This window comes from Gadus morhua, chromosome 17 (assembly GCF_902167405.1).
Source record: "Gadus morhua chromosome 17, gadMor3.0, whole genome shotgun sequence".
NCBI lineage: Eukaryota > Metazoa > Chordata > Actinopteri > Gadiformes > Gadidae > Gadus > Gadus morhua.
The window spans coordinates 19,148,779-19,166,768 of record NC_044064.1 but is presented as its reverse complement, the minus strand read 5'-3'; the positions used below and the strand labels follow the sequence as shown (position 1 = coordinate 19,166,768).

At 47.2% G+C, this 17,990-nt stretch overlaps 1 protein-coding gene across 1 annotated transcript in view; it reads right to left on the bottom strand.

Moving 5' to 3' along the window:
- Positions 1 to 6,085: 6,085 nt before the first annotated feature.
- The window catches only part of LOC115529311 (interferon alpha/beta receptor 1b), a 29,118-nt gene continuing 17,213 nt past the window's right edge, over positions 6,086 to 17,990 (bottom strand). The window contains exons 5-8 of the mRNA XM_030337932.1: positions 11,500 to 11,653; positions 10,285 to 10,442; positions 9,442 to 9,617; positions 6,086 to 8,542 (exon numbers count right to left, since the gene is read on the bottom strand). Coding sequence (XP_030193792.1) covers positions 8,275 to 8,542; positions 9,442 to 9,617; positions 10,285 to 10,442; positions 11,500 to 11,653 — 756 coding nt within the window. The 3' untranslated portion in view covers positions 6,086 to 8,274. The remainder of the gene's footprint in view (positions 8,543 to 9,441; positions 9,618 to 10,284; positions 10,443 to 11,499; positions 11,654 to 17,990) is intronic.

Sequence of the window (17,990 nt, the reverse complement as noted above, 5' to 3'; positions counted from 1 at the left end):
ACGCGTGTAGGCCACTCCAACTCTCTCGATATTTCAAATAGATTAGTGTGCTCTCTCAGAGCTGGGAGATTTCATCCTTATTTTAACATATTACTTGAGACGGGTGTTTCTCACAGCGTTCTCGGGTTCATGCGTTCTCGGGTTCATGCGTCCATGCATACACGTCTCCTACTCAGACCTTTCCCCTACACGGGGTATTTAATTTTTCATTTGCTTGTTTAGCTATGTATGACAGTTAACAATTTTGGTGTATTACAATTATTTATGCGTGTTGGCCACTCCAACTCACACTCGATATTTTGAATAGATTAGTGTGCTCTCTCAGAGCTGGGAGATTTCATCCTTATTTTAACATATTACTCGAGTCAGTGTTTCTCACAGCGTTCTACGGGTTCATGCGTTCTACGGGTTCATGCGTTCTACGGGTTCATGCGTTCTACGGGTTCATGCGTTCTACGGGTTTACGCGTTCTCGGGTTTATGCGTTCTTGCGTTCATGCGCAAATGCGTACACGTCTCCTACTCAGACTTTTTCCCCTACACGGGGCCTGACTTTCGCCGATGTCACCTTCTCTTTCTTGCAAGGCATTTTTCCATCTAAAAGCGATAGCCTAGGAGCAGCTGTTACTATTATCATTTCAAGAATCAACAACTCTCTGTCCTTACGCTTCCATGTTCCTTTATCTCAAGCTTCGGCAACGCACGTCCCCGAATCACCTGTTTATTTGCGGCCTGCCAATGCCTAAAGGGTGGTTCAGAGTCCATCTCGCGACGGTGGTAGAAGGGGGCGGCCTACCATCTCCCCTCTACATAGGCCACTCCTTCCGGATTGGAGCGGCAACCACAGCCAATGAACAAGGGTTGCCGGTCGCGTCTATCAAACGGCTGGGAAGGCGGTCTTCCACAGCTTACGAATCCTACATCCGGTTGAATTCATGGTTCTTCCTTCAAGCGCACACGATGCTCTAACGTCGGTTAAGGCAGGTTTTACACGTTTGCAACCATAGCTGTTTTTGGCGGCCTGTTCCTTTCTAGTGTTAGTCTAGTCTTGTGTCAAGCTGTCATTTTTGTTTTTATTAGTTTTAGTTACATTCATACTCTTTCCAGTGTCATCGTAATTCCATTTAGATATTATCGAAGTTACAAGTGCGTAGTTTTGTTTAATAAGGTAAACGGTTGAAAATTGATGTTATGTCTGGAACAATTGAAGTTCCAGTTGAACAAAATAACGTTATAAGTCTTTATCGCCTAGTTTAGGTCAACGAAAATTAAGAGGCATTTTAGCACTTATTTTCGTAAAAAACTTTTTAGTCTTGTTTTATTCGCCAACTATATTGTACTATGCATTTAAAGGCCCACTATGCAACTTCGGGCATTTCTTGGCTGTTTTCTTGGTTTTGGCACGCACATTTCTCTACACAGCGCCCCCTACAGCTTCGTAGTAGATATTTCACAACACTGTCGTAACAACTCGTTGACGTCCCTTCCCCATGCTCTTCTACGCGAGCCATGTGCATTTGTTTTCAAAGAAGCCGGCGAATGCGCGGAGCCATGTCCGAAATAGATGTTCATAAAGTGTAGGCAAGGTTATACATTTTTAAAATGGTGTATTTGCATTGCAATAAACATAAATCCATCATTTTTTATAGTTGACGGGGAGAATTTATACCCTAGGTTATAATTATTTTATCTTAGGTTGAACAGAACAATCAGTGTAAGAGGTTTGGCCAACATAATAATCGAAATAAACAAGAACCTGGATTCGGGGATTCAGTCTGTATCTGGGGGACGAGACATACCAACAGCAAAACACCCATGGAAACAAAGGTGTGTATATGGTTGCAACCAAGCAAGCTAGAAACAAACAGGGCTCACAACAAAACGGTCGAGAAAACTATTTTTACAGGGCTCAAAAAAATGGTTGAGCAAACACATGTGTACAGAGACTATCAGAATCAAGAATATTACGCAGACAAAGTTCACCCAAGGGTACTTTCAATTTCAAAAGCAACACGGCCGAGTCGGCGTCTGATTTGCAGTCTTCTTTTTCTTTCAGTTCACGCTATTCCTGAAAAGCTTGCCCAACGTTTACTCGTGTCTGGCCTCTCCGTCGGTCTGTCTCCCTTTTCTCTTCTTCTGTTCCTCCGACATTGGGTTTCTCTGTCTCTTTTTAGTCGGCTGATCTATGATGAATATAACAATCCATTAGTTACTTGTGTTTATATCGAGCCGGTTCCGTGTTTGTGGGTCTGTGCCGTAAAGCAATTCGTTACTGTAGTGACCATAGTAGTGACCCTTGCACAGAAGCATACGGCCGACATCTTTCTTTTTTCTGGGTGGAAATAGTAACATAGTTACGCCATTAAATGCGTTTATGGAAACATTTTTAGCGAGAAATGTGCATTTTACTTTCAGAATGTTCGCTCGATGAATGTGAAGGATGTTTGGTTTGATAGTTATGACGAAGAGTGAACGCTCCGTTCACTTGCATGGACAGAGTCTCTGGCTGCTAAGCAACCTCAACGTCTTGGCGGACTATTTCTCTGCTGATCAACACTACGAATGCTGGAAACACACCAGACACACCATGTGAAGTTATTTAACCCGATTATCGTTATTTATGAGTCCTTAGCCCAAGTGAAGGAGTTCAAGTACCTCGGGGTCTTGTTCGCGAGTGAGGGTACTATGGAGCGTGAGATTGGCCGGAGAATCAGAGCAGCGGGGGCGGTATTGCGTTCGCTTTACCGCACCGTTGTTACGAAAAGAGAGCTGAGCCGCAAGGCAAAGCTCTCGATCTACCGGTCGATCTTCGTTCCTATCCTCACCTATGGTCATGAGGGTTGGGTGATGACCGAAAGGACGAGATCGCGGGTAAAAGCGGCCGAGATGAGTTTTCTCAGAAGGGTGGCTGGCGTCTCGGGATAGGGTGAGAAGCTCAGTAATCCGTGAGGAACTCGGATTAGAGCCGCTGCTCCTTTACTTAGAAAGGAGTCAGCTGAGGTGGTTCGGGCATCTGGCAAGGATGCCTACTGGGCGCCTCCCTTTGGAGGTGTTTCAGGCACGTCCATTGGGGAGGAGACCTCGGGGAAGACCCAGGACTAGGTGGAGAGATTATATCTCAACACTGGCCTGGGAACGCCTCGGGATCCCCCCGTCAGAGCTGGTCAATGTGGCCCGGGAAAGGGAAGTCTGGAGCCCCTGCTTGAGCTGCTCCCCCCGCGACCCGACCCCGGATAAACGGATGACGATGAGATGAGATCGTTATTTATATCCGAGATTATTTAATCTAACCCGATCTAAACTCTATCATGCACCCAAACACGGCGGCGTTTGGGTTTCCTACCTCGGACAACAATTGCCTCGCAACTGGCTGTTTATATCTAGCCGGTGCCATGTTTGGGTGTGTGTCTGTGCCGTAAAGCATTTTGGAAACTACAATCTGACTACATTTTCGGGATACTTCCGCTGCGTCACATCCGGATTGTGTCGGTCCGAACAGATCAAGTTGCATATGCGCTTTTTCACTGGAGAGGCGACATGGGTAAATGACACACCCACCAATCAACCCAGAAATGGATGCAGAACCATCAGCATAACTCTCAACCTGCATACTTAATGTAATTTTGGCTAAAAAAGTTGCATAGTGGGCCTTTAATCACAGCTATTGTCACACGCCCATCCACGTTGCGTCCAGTCTCGTTTTTCTCACGCGATAAAGGTTTGTTGATGACGACTCTTAGTCATAATTTTCATTGCCAAAAGCAACACTATTTGCAACTACCGGCGGTGGTGGTTATCAGGTACTAAATTCATAAAGCAAAATTCGGTTTCATAACTCGGGTTAACCTGCAGCAACCCTGGCGAGTGTGACCACGTCGGTGGATCATCTAGAAAACACTCTTGAGTTCGCTGTCACGTCAGTGGCGTAACATAGGAAAATAAAACTCAAGGTTGCAGTGGCAACCCCGGTGAGTGCGTGACCACGTCGGTGGCACATCAAGGGCACTCGTGAGTATGACCACGTCGGTGGCACGTTATCTAGTACTCATGGTTTGACTGCAGTAACCCCAGTGAGTGCGTTGCCCACGTCGGTGGGAACAACTCAAGCACTCGTGAGTTCGTTGCGCACGTCGGTGCGGTACAACACAGAACTCTACGTTCGTTGCAGCAAATCCGGTGAGTGCGTTGCCCACGTCGGTGGGAACAACTCAAGCACTCGTGAGTTCGTTGCGCACGTTGGTGCGGTACAACACAGAACTCCACGTTCGCTGCAGCAACCCTGGTAGTGCGTTGACCACGTCGGTGGGCACAACTCAGGCTCATGCAAATTTAATTACCACGTCGGTGGCATAATATCAAAAGCTCAAGTGCAGGGCACTCGGAGTTCATTGACCACGTCGGTGTTCAACACGGCAGTTCACAATATTTGCTGCAGCAACACCGGTGAGTGCGTGACCACGTCGGTGGCACATCAAGGGCACTCGTGAGTTCGTTGACCACATCGGTGGTTCAACGCGAAAGCACTCAGGTCACGCAGCGACCCCGGAGAGTGAATCGACCACGGCAGTTGGTACAGCACGAAAGCACTCGTGGCTCGCTGCGTAACAGCTGCAGAGTGCTCTAGATTTCAATTGATCTCGCTGATGGTATTTTTAAGCTCAATTGCTTTTACGTGATTCATCGATCCCGCTGACGGTTTTTAAGCTTATCGTTTTACGGGATTTATGATTGACTCTTAATATGTTGTATATTGGGTATGCCTTTTATTATCTTCCAGAAGCAGTATAGATCCTTGTTCACTTCTTCTACGGCGGGTATGTACGCTCTCATTACCCCCTTTCGCTATTCTATTTTTGGGGTCGGCTCCGCCCCTGCCAGTCCCGGCAGGACATGCCGAGTTATCACCTATTTCCGGCGTAGGCCTACGTCCTCTCTTTTGGGGAAGGCTCCGCCCCTGCTAGTCCTGGCAGGATACGCCGAGTCCGCACGTCACCCTGGATCAGTGACGGGGCTCATGCCAAAGATTTACCATGCAAAATATTCCCATGTCGTTATTTAAATAAATCCTGTTCATACTTATCAGTGATCGAGTCTTTATGGGAGAAATGTTAAGCTTGCTGGTAGTTCTACCATGAGGACTCAAAATCACGCGCGGCTGGCCGCCAATCACCAATCACCAGCTACCAATCACCTGCCTACACCTGCTCTATAAAGAGTAGTCTAACATGTTTTTGCTGCTCAGGTCTTCGTTCGACGCACCTTCATCCACCCCACCACCACAAGGTCGGCCTCAGTCTACTTGTTCAGGGGAAGGCTCCGCCCCTGCTAGTCCTGGCAGGATACGCCGAGTCCGCACGTCACCCTGGATCAGTGACGGGGCTCATGCCAAAGATTTACCGTGCAAAATATTCCCATGTCGTTATTTAAATAAATCCTGTTCATACTTATCGGTGATCGAGTCTTTATGGGAGAACCTAAACTAACCATCTCTAACTCAATACCTGAACTAACCATCTTTAACCCAATACCTAGACTAACCATCTCTAACCCAATACCTAAACTAACCATCTCTAACCCAATACCTTAACTAACCATCTCTAACCCAATACCTAAACTAACCATCTCTAACCCAATACCTAAACTAACCTTCTCTAACCCAATACCTAAACTAACCATCTCTAACTAGGGATGCACCGATCCGCTTTTTTCACCTCCGATACCGATATCTGAGGTTTAGTATCGGCCGATACCGATCCGATACCGATATAGAAAAACAGCGCGAAATTATGGCTACAAACAAGTTTCATTGAGGGGAAAAGACTGGGATCATGAGACTTGAATTTTTGGAGGTGCTTTATAAGGTTTGTGGTATTGAAGCTAGAAGGTTTAGTACCACCCCTCGGGACATTTACTTTGCATATGTTGCATGTAGCCGTGGAGCTTGCTGGCTTAGGTAAAGTGAAATAGCTCCAGATAGCAGATCCTTTTGCTCGCTCCATTTCATCACTTTAGGCTCCGCACGGCGTGTTGCTTGTTTATGACGTCACTCACAGCGCACACATAGAAACTGAATAGATCAGCCAATAGATAGATACACTTTTATTAATCCCGTGAGAACATTTTCGTGGGAAATTCAATTATCAAAGCAGCAAGGTAGTAGGAATAGGATTCAAGTATGTACATAAACGTAAAAAATAAATAAATAAATTTTTTGAAATATGGATCGGCCCATTTGTCACCGATACCCAATCTAGAAATGTCTTCAATATCGATACCGATACAAATATCGGATCGGTGCATCCCTATCTCTAACCTTAATTCAGAATCTCTAACCTACTACCTAACCTTTTCCATCTCTAACCAAGGTGGGGCTACCTACTTAACCATCACTAATCGTATACCAATCCAGGTATTATTAAACCTATAGCTAAACCAAGGGTCGGTCTTGGTCAGGTTTCTCCTCTTCCCGACGGAGTCCAAGGCTGTCCAAGCAAAGACCAGAATGGGCCGTCAGCATGTCTTTAATACGTTCCTCACCGCAGAGTCCCCTGGCAGCAGCCCACAGCACTACCACCAAATACAATTCACATTTTACCAACAGGCTTCTCTGTACAGACTTTACAACATCTGCTCAATAAACATGTTTAATGACCAGCCACAGGCTGGGTACACAAGGAGAGCTCTTCACAGTCTGCAGGTGTTTGGACCACCACCACCTTGGGGACCCCCTGCCAGATAATGCCCTTGAGTTATTTAAGATGAACTGGATCAAGACATTTGGATATATTGTGGCTACAACTTATTATTGAGGCTTCATTTCTTCATGTTCCTCCTTCAATTGTTTGACTAAAGTCTCAAAGCCATAATTTGGTTTTCTACTGAAATGTGCCGTTGCATACCGTTTATGAACATTTGAGGATTTACCTCTAGAAAATAGATTTACAAAAGATGAGTAGCATACCCCAAATATCATGATTCATTGTAAATTAAACAGGTTAAGAGAATGGTATTGTAATAAATACAAATGATAGGATGAATGAATTTAGTACCTGAACAATGGATGGCTTCTAGGTTTCAGAACAAAAGCTATCTTCATAACTGAATGTTCTTTTATTTTGATGAGTAAAGCCAAGACAAAATCAAGAAAAATCGACATTGAAAAAAAAGGTCAGGATGGGAAACGATAAACATACGTTTATGTATACGATTTATGATTCTATAAGAATCGACAATGAGTAGAAATGTATTCACAATCAGTTTTACGTTCTCCCTTCAAACACAGCTCTGTATAAACACACAATGTACATTCCACATCAACTAAAAGTTTGACAATTCCGATTCAAACCAAAACAATTGACACATTTTGTTATGGAAGTAAGATAGTTCCCCCAAAGAAGAGTGTTCTGCCTCAGCCTCTTCCCCAGATGTTTGGGCTGCGACCAGCTGTAGTTCTCTTTAATCAATTCATTTACATAATTAATATTATGTTGGTATAAATAATGGTCAAGTGAACAGCAATCATCAATCTCCATACGTTTCCTACTGAGCTAATGCAATGATGCGCACGTACACAATTGTTTTTTGAGCAGACGGGGGTAGGGGGTGTGCATGTGGCGTAGGAGTTTCAGATTTCAATGACGACAGTTGTCAAGGTTTTAGAAAAGGGCCAGATGTGATTCCATGAGAGCGAGTGTGTAACAGTCAATAGGAAACGACCACTCTAGAAATGCTCTTAGCCGAGAGTAACACACTTATTATATTTTAAAGAGAATTTCCACAGTTTGACAACTTTCTCAATTTTTTTCCCTTGTGGAAAAATAAGTAACTTTCCCACAGAAATAAGGAACTTTGTTCCCCTGAATTAAGTGCTTTTGGGGTTTACCTATGAGCTCAACAGAGAAGGCAGTATTAGCATCAACACATCTATGTGCTGCTTATGATGGTGCCTTATTCTTTCAACGGTCACTTCGGCTCATTGCAGTTTGATTTTCTCTGCTATGGATGCTGTGGTAGTAATCGCGCCATTCACAGAAAGTACTTTGCCAAAGATCATGAAAAAGGGAGATGGTTCAAAATGATTAAAACATCTAAAAACACAACAAACATGGTCTTCTGTCTGATCAGCAGGTGGACAAAGGGATCTATTTTCACAGGAGTCCCCTAGCTTAGTCTTTACCTCCCATTCAGTGTTTCAAAGTTGGAGGGAGATCTTCTCTGCATCACTGACCATTAGCAAGGCCCTGCTGTCTGCTCCATTTCCTCTCCTCTGTCCTTCTCAGACGCCCATGTCCATGATGCCCTCATCCCTCACGCCCCAGGGGCCCGCCGCCTCAGCCTTCAGGCCCCTGTGCTCCAGGCTGACCTGCTCCAGGCTGACCTGCTCCAGGCTGACCGGCTCCAGGAGCGCGGTGGACCCCCCGTCCCAGGGCTCCTCGGTGCCCAGCGAGGGGAGGTCGTGGCTGCAGTGGCGCGGGGGGCCTGAGCCCCCCTCCGTGGAGTAGACCCCAGAGTCTCCGCTCCCACCGCTGTCCTGCCGATTGTGCCTGTTTCCAGATGTGCAACATCATCACATTAAGGGGGGTGATATCATGCTTTTTCCACTTTTTCCTTTGCTTTAGACTTTTATGACGTATGACAGTTTTACGTCTGCTAAACTAGAAACATCTGAGCCAGGGGGGGTATTGGAGCCCACCGAGAACGCCCCTCAATAAGTGCGTCAAACGGCTTGCTCAAACTTTCCTTCCGTAACAGCGTGACGTCAGACTGCAGTGGGCGGTGCTGAAGTGCAGAAGTCCCGCCTCCCGGCTACCCACAATGTTAACTTCTCGGGGGTGTGAATTTGCCGGCGCATGCGCAAAGCTTTCGACCAATCGCAACAGAGGGGGCGTGCTGACCAATCACATCAGTCTGATGTGATTGGTAAGCACTCGGGAGGGGGGCCTTACAGCGACAAGATACAAAACAGAATGTTCTGGAAGATGCTGAAATGTTTTTCAGGCTTTTCTAGTAACCCTATTGCCAAATGCGATTATTCCCCCCTGAGATTGGGAGTTCATGATGCCTGGAGCTCTGGTCTCTCTTGTGTTAGAGAGAGACACAAGAGACCGGGAGCGGACCCTAGAACTATGGGCGGGCAAATCGGTAGGCTAATCTTTGATCTGACGGATTGGTCTGGACGTCAGTCTAGATTAAATGCAGCTTTTTATAGACATGGACTGATCTACGCTGGGTGGACACCCAGAGGAGCTGGAACCCCTGGGGCTGCAGACATGGGGTTTCCAACGTCGCCGGCCCTCCTCTGTACTACTCACCAGTAGGAGGTCTTTGTATCAATGCCGTTGAAGACCACCACAGGGGTTCATTATTCGCCCATGAATATAATTCACTGATGACACATAGATCCTTCCCAGAAACACAACAATATAAATATAAATACACTGACCTTGCATCTGCCTCCAGGCCTGAAGGGGGCGCTGTGGAAGCAGACAGCGGGGGCAGGTGGACCTCCAGAGGAACCACCTGGGGACAGATGCTCAGCCTATCACAGGTCAGCTCAGACTCAGAGTCCGGGGTGAGCAGTCGTGGGGCGTCCGAGCCAGGGGACAAGTCCATGAGGTACTGAGAGAGAGAGAGAGAGAGAGAGAGAGAGAGAGAGAGAGAGAGAGAGAGCGAGAGCGAGAGAGAGAGACAGAGACAGAGACAGAGACAGAGAGAGAGAGAGACAGAGAGAGAGCGAGAGAGAGACAGAGACAGAGACAGAGAGGGGGAGAGAGAGAGAGAGCAAGAGAGCGAGAGAGCGAGGGAGCAAGAGAGGGAGTGCGCGAGAGAATTATTTTTCCTCAATATTTAAGAAATAAAATAAAAAGCACACACTGAATTAACCCCCCCACCCTCTGTCCTCAACGCATGGAGCTTCTCAACTCATGAGAACATCTTCGATTCAGCATCACATCCCCAATCGCAGTGGTTGATTCAGACACGGTTGATTCCTGAAACCTGATGAGATGTGAATGAACTGATCATACTCAACTAGCATTGCTGCTCTGCAGCTTGCCGCTCCTAGCTTGAAGGCCCAACATACGCTGGGGTATCTGTGCTCCCAAATTCACACAAGCTACTGACCAATGCATGCTGGGTAGAACAGGCGTGTAGAGATAACGGATTTGTAGCCGTTCTTTGTGAAGTGCAGAGTTGTGTATTGCGACGGTACTTGGTCCACAGAAAATGACGTTTGACACAAGAACAGAGTACAGGCAGGAAGGCAGATTGAGTGTGTGGTTCTTACGGCCTGGAAGTGAGGCGGCAGCGTCACTGCGGGGAACAGCGTGTCCTTGGCGGTGCGGTAGCAGTACAGGCCGGAGGATAGAAGCACCAGGAGACCCACGAAGCCCACCAGCCCAGAGAGGGAGAAGATCAGCAGGATCTGCCACCAGGGCACGGCGCCTGTTACACACACACACCATTCAGCATGTTATTAATATAAGTGAATAGAAATACACACAGCCTAATGTTGGAAATCTGGATAGGACAACAGGACCGTACTAAACTCTGACTCTATTGACTCTAACCCTAGCCCCGGACTCTATTGACCTGCCTTACTGTCCGCACTGAACCCTGACTCTTGAATAAACCCTGACTCTATTGACTAACCCATGACTCTATTGACCGTTCAAAACCCAGACTCTATTGATTGACTAAACCCTGACTCTATTGACCTGACTCTGACCTGCTAAACCCTGACTCTATTGACTAAACCCTGACTCTATTGACCTGACTCTGACCTGCTAAAACCTGACTCTATTGACTAAACCCTGACTCTATTGACCTCACTCTACTGACCTGCTAAACCCTGACTCTATTGACTAAACCCTGACTCTATTGACCTGACTCTGACCTGCTAAACCCTGACTCTATTGACTAAACCCTGACTCTATTGACCTGACTCTGACCTGCTAAACCCTGACTCTATTGACTAAACCCTGACTCTATTGACCTCACTCTACTGACCTGCTAAACCCTGACTCTATTGACTAAACCCTGACTCTATTGACCTTACTCTACTGACCTGCTAAACCCTGACTCTATTGACCTGACTAAACGCTGACTCTTGACTAAACCCTGACTCTATTTACCAGTCTAGTAAACCCTGACTCTATTGAGTGTAAAGCAGTGGTACAGCCGCAGTCCTGTTAGTATGTACATCAGCGCTTAGTCCTCCGAAATGAAAAAATGGGAGGTGTACGATTAACGCCTCAGAGATTAACATCAATTTTTTAAAGGAATGAATTTAAATCTCTATATTTACCCCAAATTGCATCCATCTTCCCAACCCCCTGGTTTATCCATCCCATCACCACATCATAGCACATCTGGTCTCAAACGTTTAACCCACTAGCCCTCCTCCCAGGTGACCCCACCCAGGTGACCTCCTCCAGGTGACCTCCTCCAGGTGAACTCCTCCCCGCTATCTCCTCCCAGGTCACCCCACCTAGCTTCTCACCTTCGGTCTGCATGCAGTGTGGGGTTGTGAAGGCGGAGGTCTTGCTGTAGAAGTCGTATCGCGACTGGACGCTGACGCAGTACCAGGTCCAGGCCCGCAGGTCGGGGAGGGTCACCGTGTTCACGCGAGTGTCCACCACCACAGTGTCAGGGCTCTGAGGGAACACAGGAGAGACCAGTGTGAATGTCTGTCAGGGTGAGGTGCCTTGCTCAGGACACCTTGACCCTCAGATAGGAGGAGCCGGGGATTGAACCAGCAACCTGCTGGTTAACAGTCAACCTGCTCTACCTCCTGAGCTACTTGCCGCCCGGTGTGTGGTGCTCATCACTCTACACATGGTAGAGATGAGCCTCCTCAACCTTTGGTTTTCCTCACCAAAGGCCATTTGTGTCACAACAACATGTTGGCTCCTTTTATTCAACCGAGGAAAGATGGTGAAATTATAAAATGGTGAGATAAAGGAAAAAAAAAGAAAAAGCTTAAGATCCCCATATTCACGGTTGGACTTGTCATTGACCGAATGCATAGGAATAGTAATCGTAGGAAATTAAACTTGGTGTGCTTTTAAAGTGTCTTCTGCCATGTATTTGCATACTCTTCATCCCAGGCCAGCCTTTTACATCCAGACCAACGCCTTATACAAATAAGTGTCACAGAAGGCTACTCTCTGTCTGCATTCAAAACAATAGTCTCCAGGTTTGTTCTAAGGATCTGGCGCTTTGTGAGGACCCAGGTATATCGGTGACGTCGTCTTTGTTGAGATGCAGGACACCCATTGTTCTGCCCCCACAATTTGTTTTTGTTCTAGACGGCTAGTGGTTGATAATGGCATTGCACGAGTTGTGTTTTGGCTCTCCTGTGTTACCGTAGTTACCGTGTTACCCAGTTTAAAGGTCCCATGGCATGCTACTTTATAGATGCTTTAATATAGATATTAGTAGGCCCCACAGTTTTTGCACACAGTTTTTGAAGACGCTCCCGAAATTCAGCCGTGGTGCAGATTTACAGCGGGATTGTTGACCGCGTCTGCCTCCCGCCGGAGCCCCGCTGCCGAGAGACCACCGCCTTGGCAGCGGTCAGCGCTTAGGCACCACCGCCTCCTGAAGCGCCGAGGGGGTGGTCCCTCGGCAGAGGCAAAGCGGGGTTCAAGCGGGAGATATTCAAGGCCAACAATCCCTTTCTCCTCCATGTCGTGGTTCATGTACTTAATAATAATAATAATAATACATTTAATTTAGAGGCGCCTTTCAAGACACCCAAGGTCACCTTACAGAGCATATAGTCATCATACATTTTTTAAAAAGCAAGACATTGTGGAAAAAATAAATAAATAAATAAATAAATAAACATAAGCAATAAGAAATAAATTTAAAAAAAACAATCAAAACAGTGATCAGTTAGACGTTGTGTGCGAGTTTGAACAAGTGAGTTTTGAGTTGTGACTTGAAGGTTGAAATGGTGTCTGACTGTTTTATGTGTGGGGGGAGGGAGTTCCAGAGCCTGGGTGCTGAACAGCTGAATGACTGGGCACCCATTGAAGTGAGTCGTGATGTGGGGATACATAGTAGTCCAGCAGAGGTTGAGCGGAGGGAGCGGGAGGGAGTGTATTCTTGGAGGAGGTCGCAGAGATAACTGGGGGCTAGGTTGTGGAGAGCTTTGTAGGTGAGGAGTAGGGTTTTGTATTGGATGCGGTAGTGTACTGGGAGCCAGTGAAGTTGAATGAGGACAGGGGTGATGTGGTCAGATGATTTGGTGCGGGTGATGATCCGGGCGGCTGAGTTCTGAATGATCTGCAGTCTGTTGATAAGTTTGGTGGGGAGTCCGGTGAGGAGGGCGTTGCAGTAGTCTATGCGTGATGTGACAAATGAGTGAACTAGGATTTCAGCGCTGGATTGGGTCAGTGATGGGCGGAGTCTGGCGATGTTGCGGAGGTGGAAGAATGCAGTCCGGGTGATGTTGTGAATATGGGGTGCGAATGAGAGGGTGTTGTCCAGGATGACGCCGAGGCTCTTGACTTTGGATGAGAAGGGTACTGGGAATCCATCGATAATTATGAGTGGAGCTGGGGTGTGTTGTGATTTAGTGAGGTTGGATTTGGATCCGATGAGCAGGGCCTCGGTCTTGTTTCCATTGAGTTTCAGGAAGTTCCTGCTCAACCAGCTCCGGATCTCTTCCAGGCACGTGATGAGGGAGGTGGGGGGGATGGCAGCGGTGGGTTTGGTGGAGATGTAGACCTGTGTGTCGTCAGCGTAGCAATGAAAATGGACCCCATGGTGACGGAGGAGTGTGCCCAGCGGGAGGAGGTAAGTGGTGAAGAGGAGTGGACCCAAGACTGACCCCTGGGGGACGCCCAGTGAGACACCTGAACACCCAGACTTGTGGTTGCTTAGTTGAACAAATTGTTGACGGCCGGTGAGGTAGGATGTAAACCAGGAGAGTGCAGCACCAGTGATCCCAATACCAGCTAGGCGGTCCAGGAGCAGAGGGTGGGAGATGGTGTCGAATGCTGCGCTGAGATCGAGGAGGATGAGAATGGTGAGTAATCCAGAGTCGGCTGCAAGGAGGAGGTCGTTGGTGATTTTGACTAGGGCTGTTTCAGTGCTGTGTTTTGGACGGAAGCCAGATTGGAACGGTTCGTGGAGATTGTTAGTGTCGAGGTGGGACTGTAGTTGTGCGGCAACCACCCTTTCAAGTGTTTTGGAGATGAAAGGGAGATTGGAGATGGGCCGGTAATTGTTAAGGTCAGTTGGGTCAGCACCAGGTTTTTTTAGGATGGGAGTGATGGCAGCCAGCTTGAGAGTGGGGGGTACAGTACCAGTAGTGAGGGAGGAGTTAATTATGTTGGTGATCATGGGGAAGATGGACGGAAGACATGCTTTGACAAGGGAGGTGGGAAGAGGATCGAGCTGACAGGTGGTGGTTTTGGCTTTGCGGATGAGTTCTGAAACGGTCTGTTCTGTTACTAGGGTGAAGTCAGAGAGGGAGCTGATGAGAGGTTGGCCAGAGGTGATCATCCAGGGTGGGTCATCAGAGGGGGTGCGAGATGAGGCCAGTTGTTGGTGAATGGTGTTGATTTTAGAGCTGAAGAAGTCAAGGAACGCAGTGCATTGGGTGGTGGAAATGTCTGGAGGGAGAGATTTAGGAGGCTGAAGTAAGTGGTTGACTGTTGAGAAGAGGACTCTGCTGTTGCCTGTACCAGTGTTGATGAGGTTGGAGTAGTATGAGGTTTTGGCAGTGGTGAGGGCATTCTTGTACTGATGGAGGTGGTCCGAATACATTTGGCGGTGTACAGTGAGTTGAGTCTTACTGTAGAGTCGCTCCAGTCGACGACCAGTGGCTTTGAGCTGGCGCAGATGAGGAGTGAACCAGGGAGCAGTGTGGGTGAATGAGACTGAGCGGGTTTTCAGGGGGGCCAGGGTGGTGAGGGAGGAGGAGAGGCAGTTATTGTAGTGAGTCACCAGGTCAGTCAGGGAGGAAGCTGGGGGAGGGTTGGGGTAGGAGCTGATCAGGGTGGAGAGGTCTGCGGTGTTGATAAGTTTGATGTTTCTGAAGGAGATGGTCCGTTGTTCCTTGGTTTTGTGTAGTTGGGTATGAATGTCAAAAAGTACAGCTTTGTGGTCGGAGATGGGGAAATCAATGACATCAAGGTTAGTGGGAGTGATGTCAGTGCAGCAGATTAAATCCAGAATGTGACCTTTGTTATGGGTTGGGAGGTTGACATGTTGTGTGATGCCAAGACAGTCCAGAAGTGAAGTCATTAGCAAAAGTACAGGATGGGTTGTCAATGTGGATGTTGAAATCACCAAGGAGGATAACAGTGGGGGACATTGCACATACAGATGTAAGTAGTGATGAGAATTCATTGAGGAAAACGGCGGAGGGTTTTGGTGGTCTGTAAATGGTGACAATGATAGTGGGTTTGGGGCCTGAGAGTTTTACAGCTAGACATTCAAAGGAGGAATGAAGGGGGACTGTGACAGTGGTGACTTTGATGTTATCACGATGGAGGAGAGCAAGGCCACCCCCCCTCCCATTAACCCGGGGTTTACTAATAAACGAAAAACCTGGTGGGACAGCTTCATTTAGATGGGAGAAGTCATTTGGTTGTTGCCAGGTCTCAGTGAGGCAGAGAATATCTAGGCTCTGGTCAACAATAAAGTCATTTATCAAAAGGGCCTTATTACTGAGGGATCTGGTGTTCAGCAGACAGAGTTTCAGACAGGTGAGTGGAGTGTAGCAGGTTGCTTTGAGCAGAGGGGACAGTACACTGTGATTGACGGGACTGACCGTACGGGCTGTGCGAGGAGGGGGGCGGGGCCCAGTGGACCAGAAGGAGCGGATGTTTTTGTTGCTGGTGTGAGTGTACTGAACACCAGCAACACTGAGTGTACTTCAGGGAGTCAAAGCCAAAGTTCCTTTCCCCCAATTCATTCTGAACCATGGCTGAGATAACCCCCACTACGAGTCTCGTTGTGGAAATACCAGAGACGAGCGTCCGACATGTTATGCGCCATAACACCAACAGCGTGTACAACACTTGCGTTACAGTCCTGGAGCTCTATATCTAAATAATATCATATAATACATAAATTTCTATATATCTATATCATAGCATACATATTATCAAGGCCAACCTGTGTGCGCCTCCAGACGATATTATGAATCACAAACGACTTCGTCGGGTTCTCCGACGTCTCTGGTTCTTCCACTTCCAGATCAATCTGAAGTAGACTGAACCGTGCGCTGCCTGCTGCCGGCTGCCCGCTGCCGGGCGGTGGTGCTTCACCGCGGTGGTGCTTCGCGGCAGTGGTGCTTCGCGGCAACCGGCAGCATGCAGCATGTCGCAGTTCATACTTCAGGGAGTCAAAGCCAAAGTTCCTTTCCCCCAATTCCTTCTCAACCATGGCTGAGGTAACCCCAACTGCAGTCTCGTTGTGGAAATACCAGAGACGTCAAAGAACCGAAGTGTTATGCGCCATAACATCAAAAGCAAACACTGTGTGTAATCACACACACAAACACACACTAGGGCTGCACGATTATTGCCAAAATTATTATCACGATTATTTTGATCAATATTGATATAACGATTATTTACCACGATTATTCATTGAAAGAAAAATCTTTCGAATTTCTACCACCCCCTAGTGGTAGGAGCCACACACTGTGCTCAGCGGCAAATTGCCGCCAGGCCACGCCCCCCCCCTCCCCCTTTTCACGCTTCGCGCCGGACTCACGCAGTCGCAGACAGGTGTACAGGGAGCGCTTGGTTTGCTTTGCAGCGGAGGTAGAGCGTATACTGCATGGGCGGGGCTCGTTTCTTTTTTCGTTTTCTTTTTGCGGATGCATTATTTAAAAAAAATATTGCGAGAACACTACGTGTCATCGTGGGACGCCAATATCGTCATCGCGATAAAAATTAGATATATTGTGCAGCCCTAACACACACACACACACACACACACACACACACACACACACACACACACACACACACACACACACACACACACACACACACACACACACACACACACACACACACACACACACACACACGGTGCTCGCACGGTCGTGTCTCATTGGCGGGCCAAATTCTCTGGGCGGGCCAGGCAGAGAAAGGGGAGGAGCTTATATCCTTTATGACGACATATGGGACCACATTCCAAATCAGCGCGCTTGAGCCTCCATTTTTTTCCAAAGGCGAGCAGAACACCTAGTGCTCGTTTTACACCGAACGCAAGTTTTAGCCACTGGGGAACTCATATTTATGTTAGAAAACCTCATAAAGGGAGATTTTCATGCCATGGGACCTATAATGCAACATTCCAGAGAGCACAGCATGTCAGTTCCTTTTCTTTTTGGTTGTCCAGAGAAAGTCTTAGTCGGTAAGTATAAATGTTTAAAGCATTCGAATCATTTCTGTGGCTTAACAATTATGGTTGTTAAATTTGTAAAATTCTGAATGTTTAGGTTTACTTATAAATTGCCAAGGCTAATCGCAGTAGCATTTGCCATTGAATCACAGTGTAAAATTAGCATTGAAGCTAGCGGGATTACAAAGTCTAATGTTGATTTTGTTTAATGCTATTGCTGAGCTTATCGTAGCTTTGTATATTGTATATTCATTTACATGAGCAGATTGTAAATTCATGTTTTCTATGTTTTTACAGTTTTACAAGTTTGGAAGTAAACAAGGAACCTTATCAAAGGCCTAAACCGTTTCACGTTTCCTGGGCTTTTATTCCAAGGGACCAACTTCATGTTAGCTATCTGCATAGCTTACCTAATCGAGAGCAAGAGCAGAATGAGCTGAACTCTGGGAAGAGACGTATTGATCACCGGAGGAAGTTCAAGAGTCTATAGCAGCTGGGGCAACATGGGTCTGACTTGAAGAGAGCGCAGTGGTTTGACTGGTGAATCACACTGGGGTCAAGGCATTGTATTTGTACTCCACAGCAACAGCCTCTGAGGAATCACAGGCCCTGCTG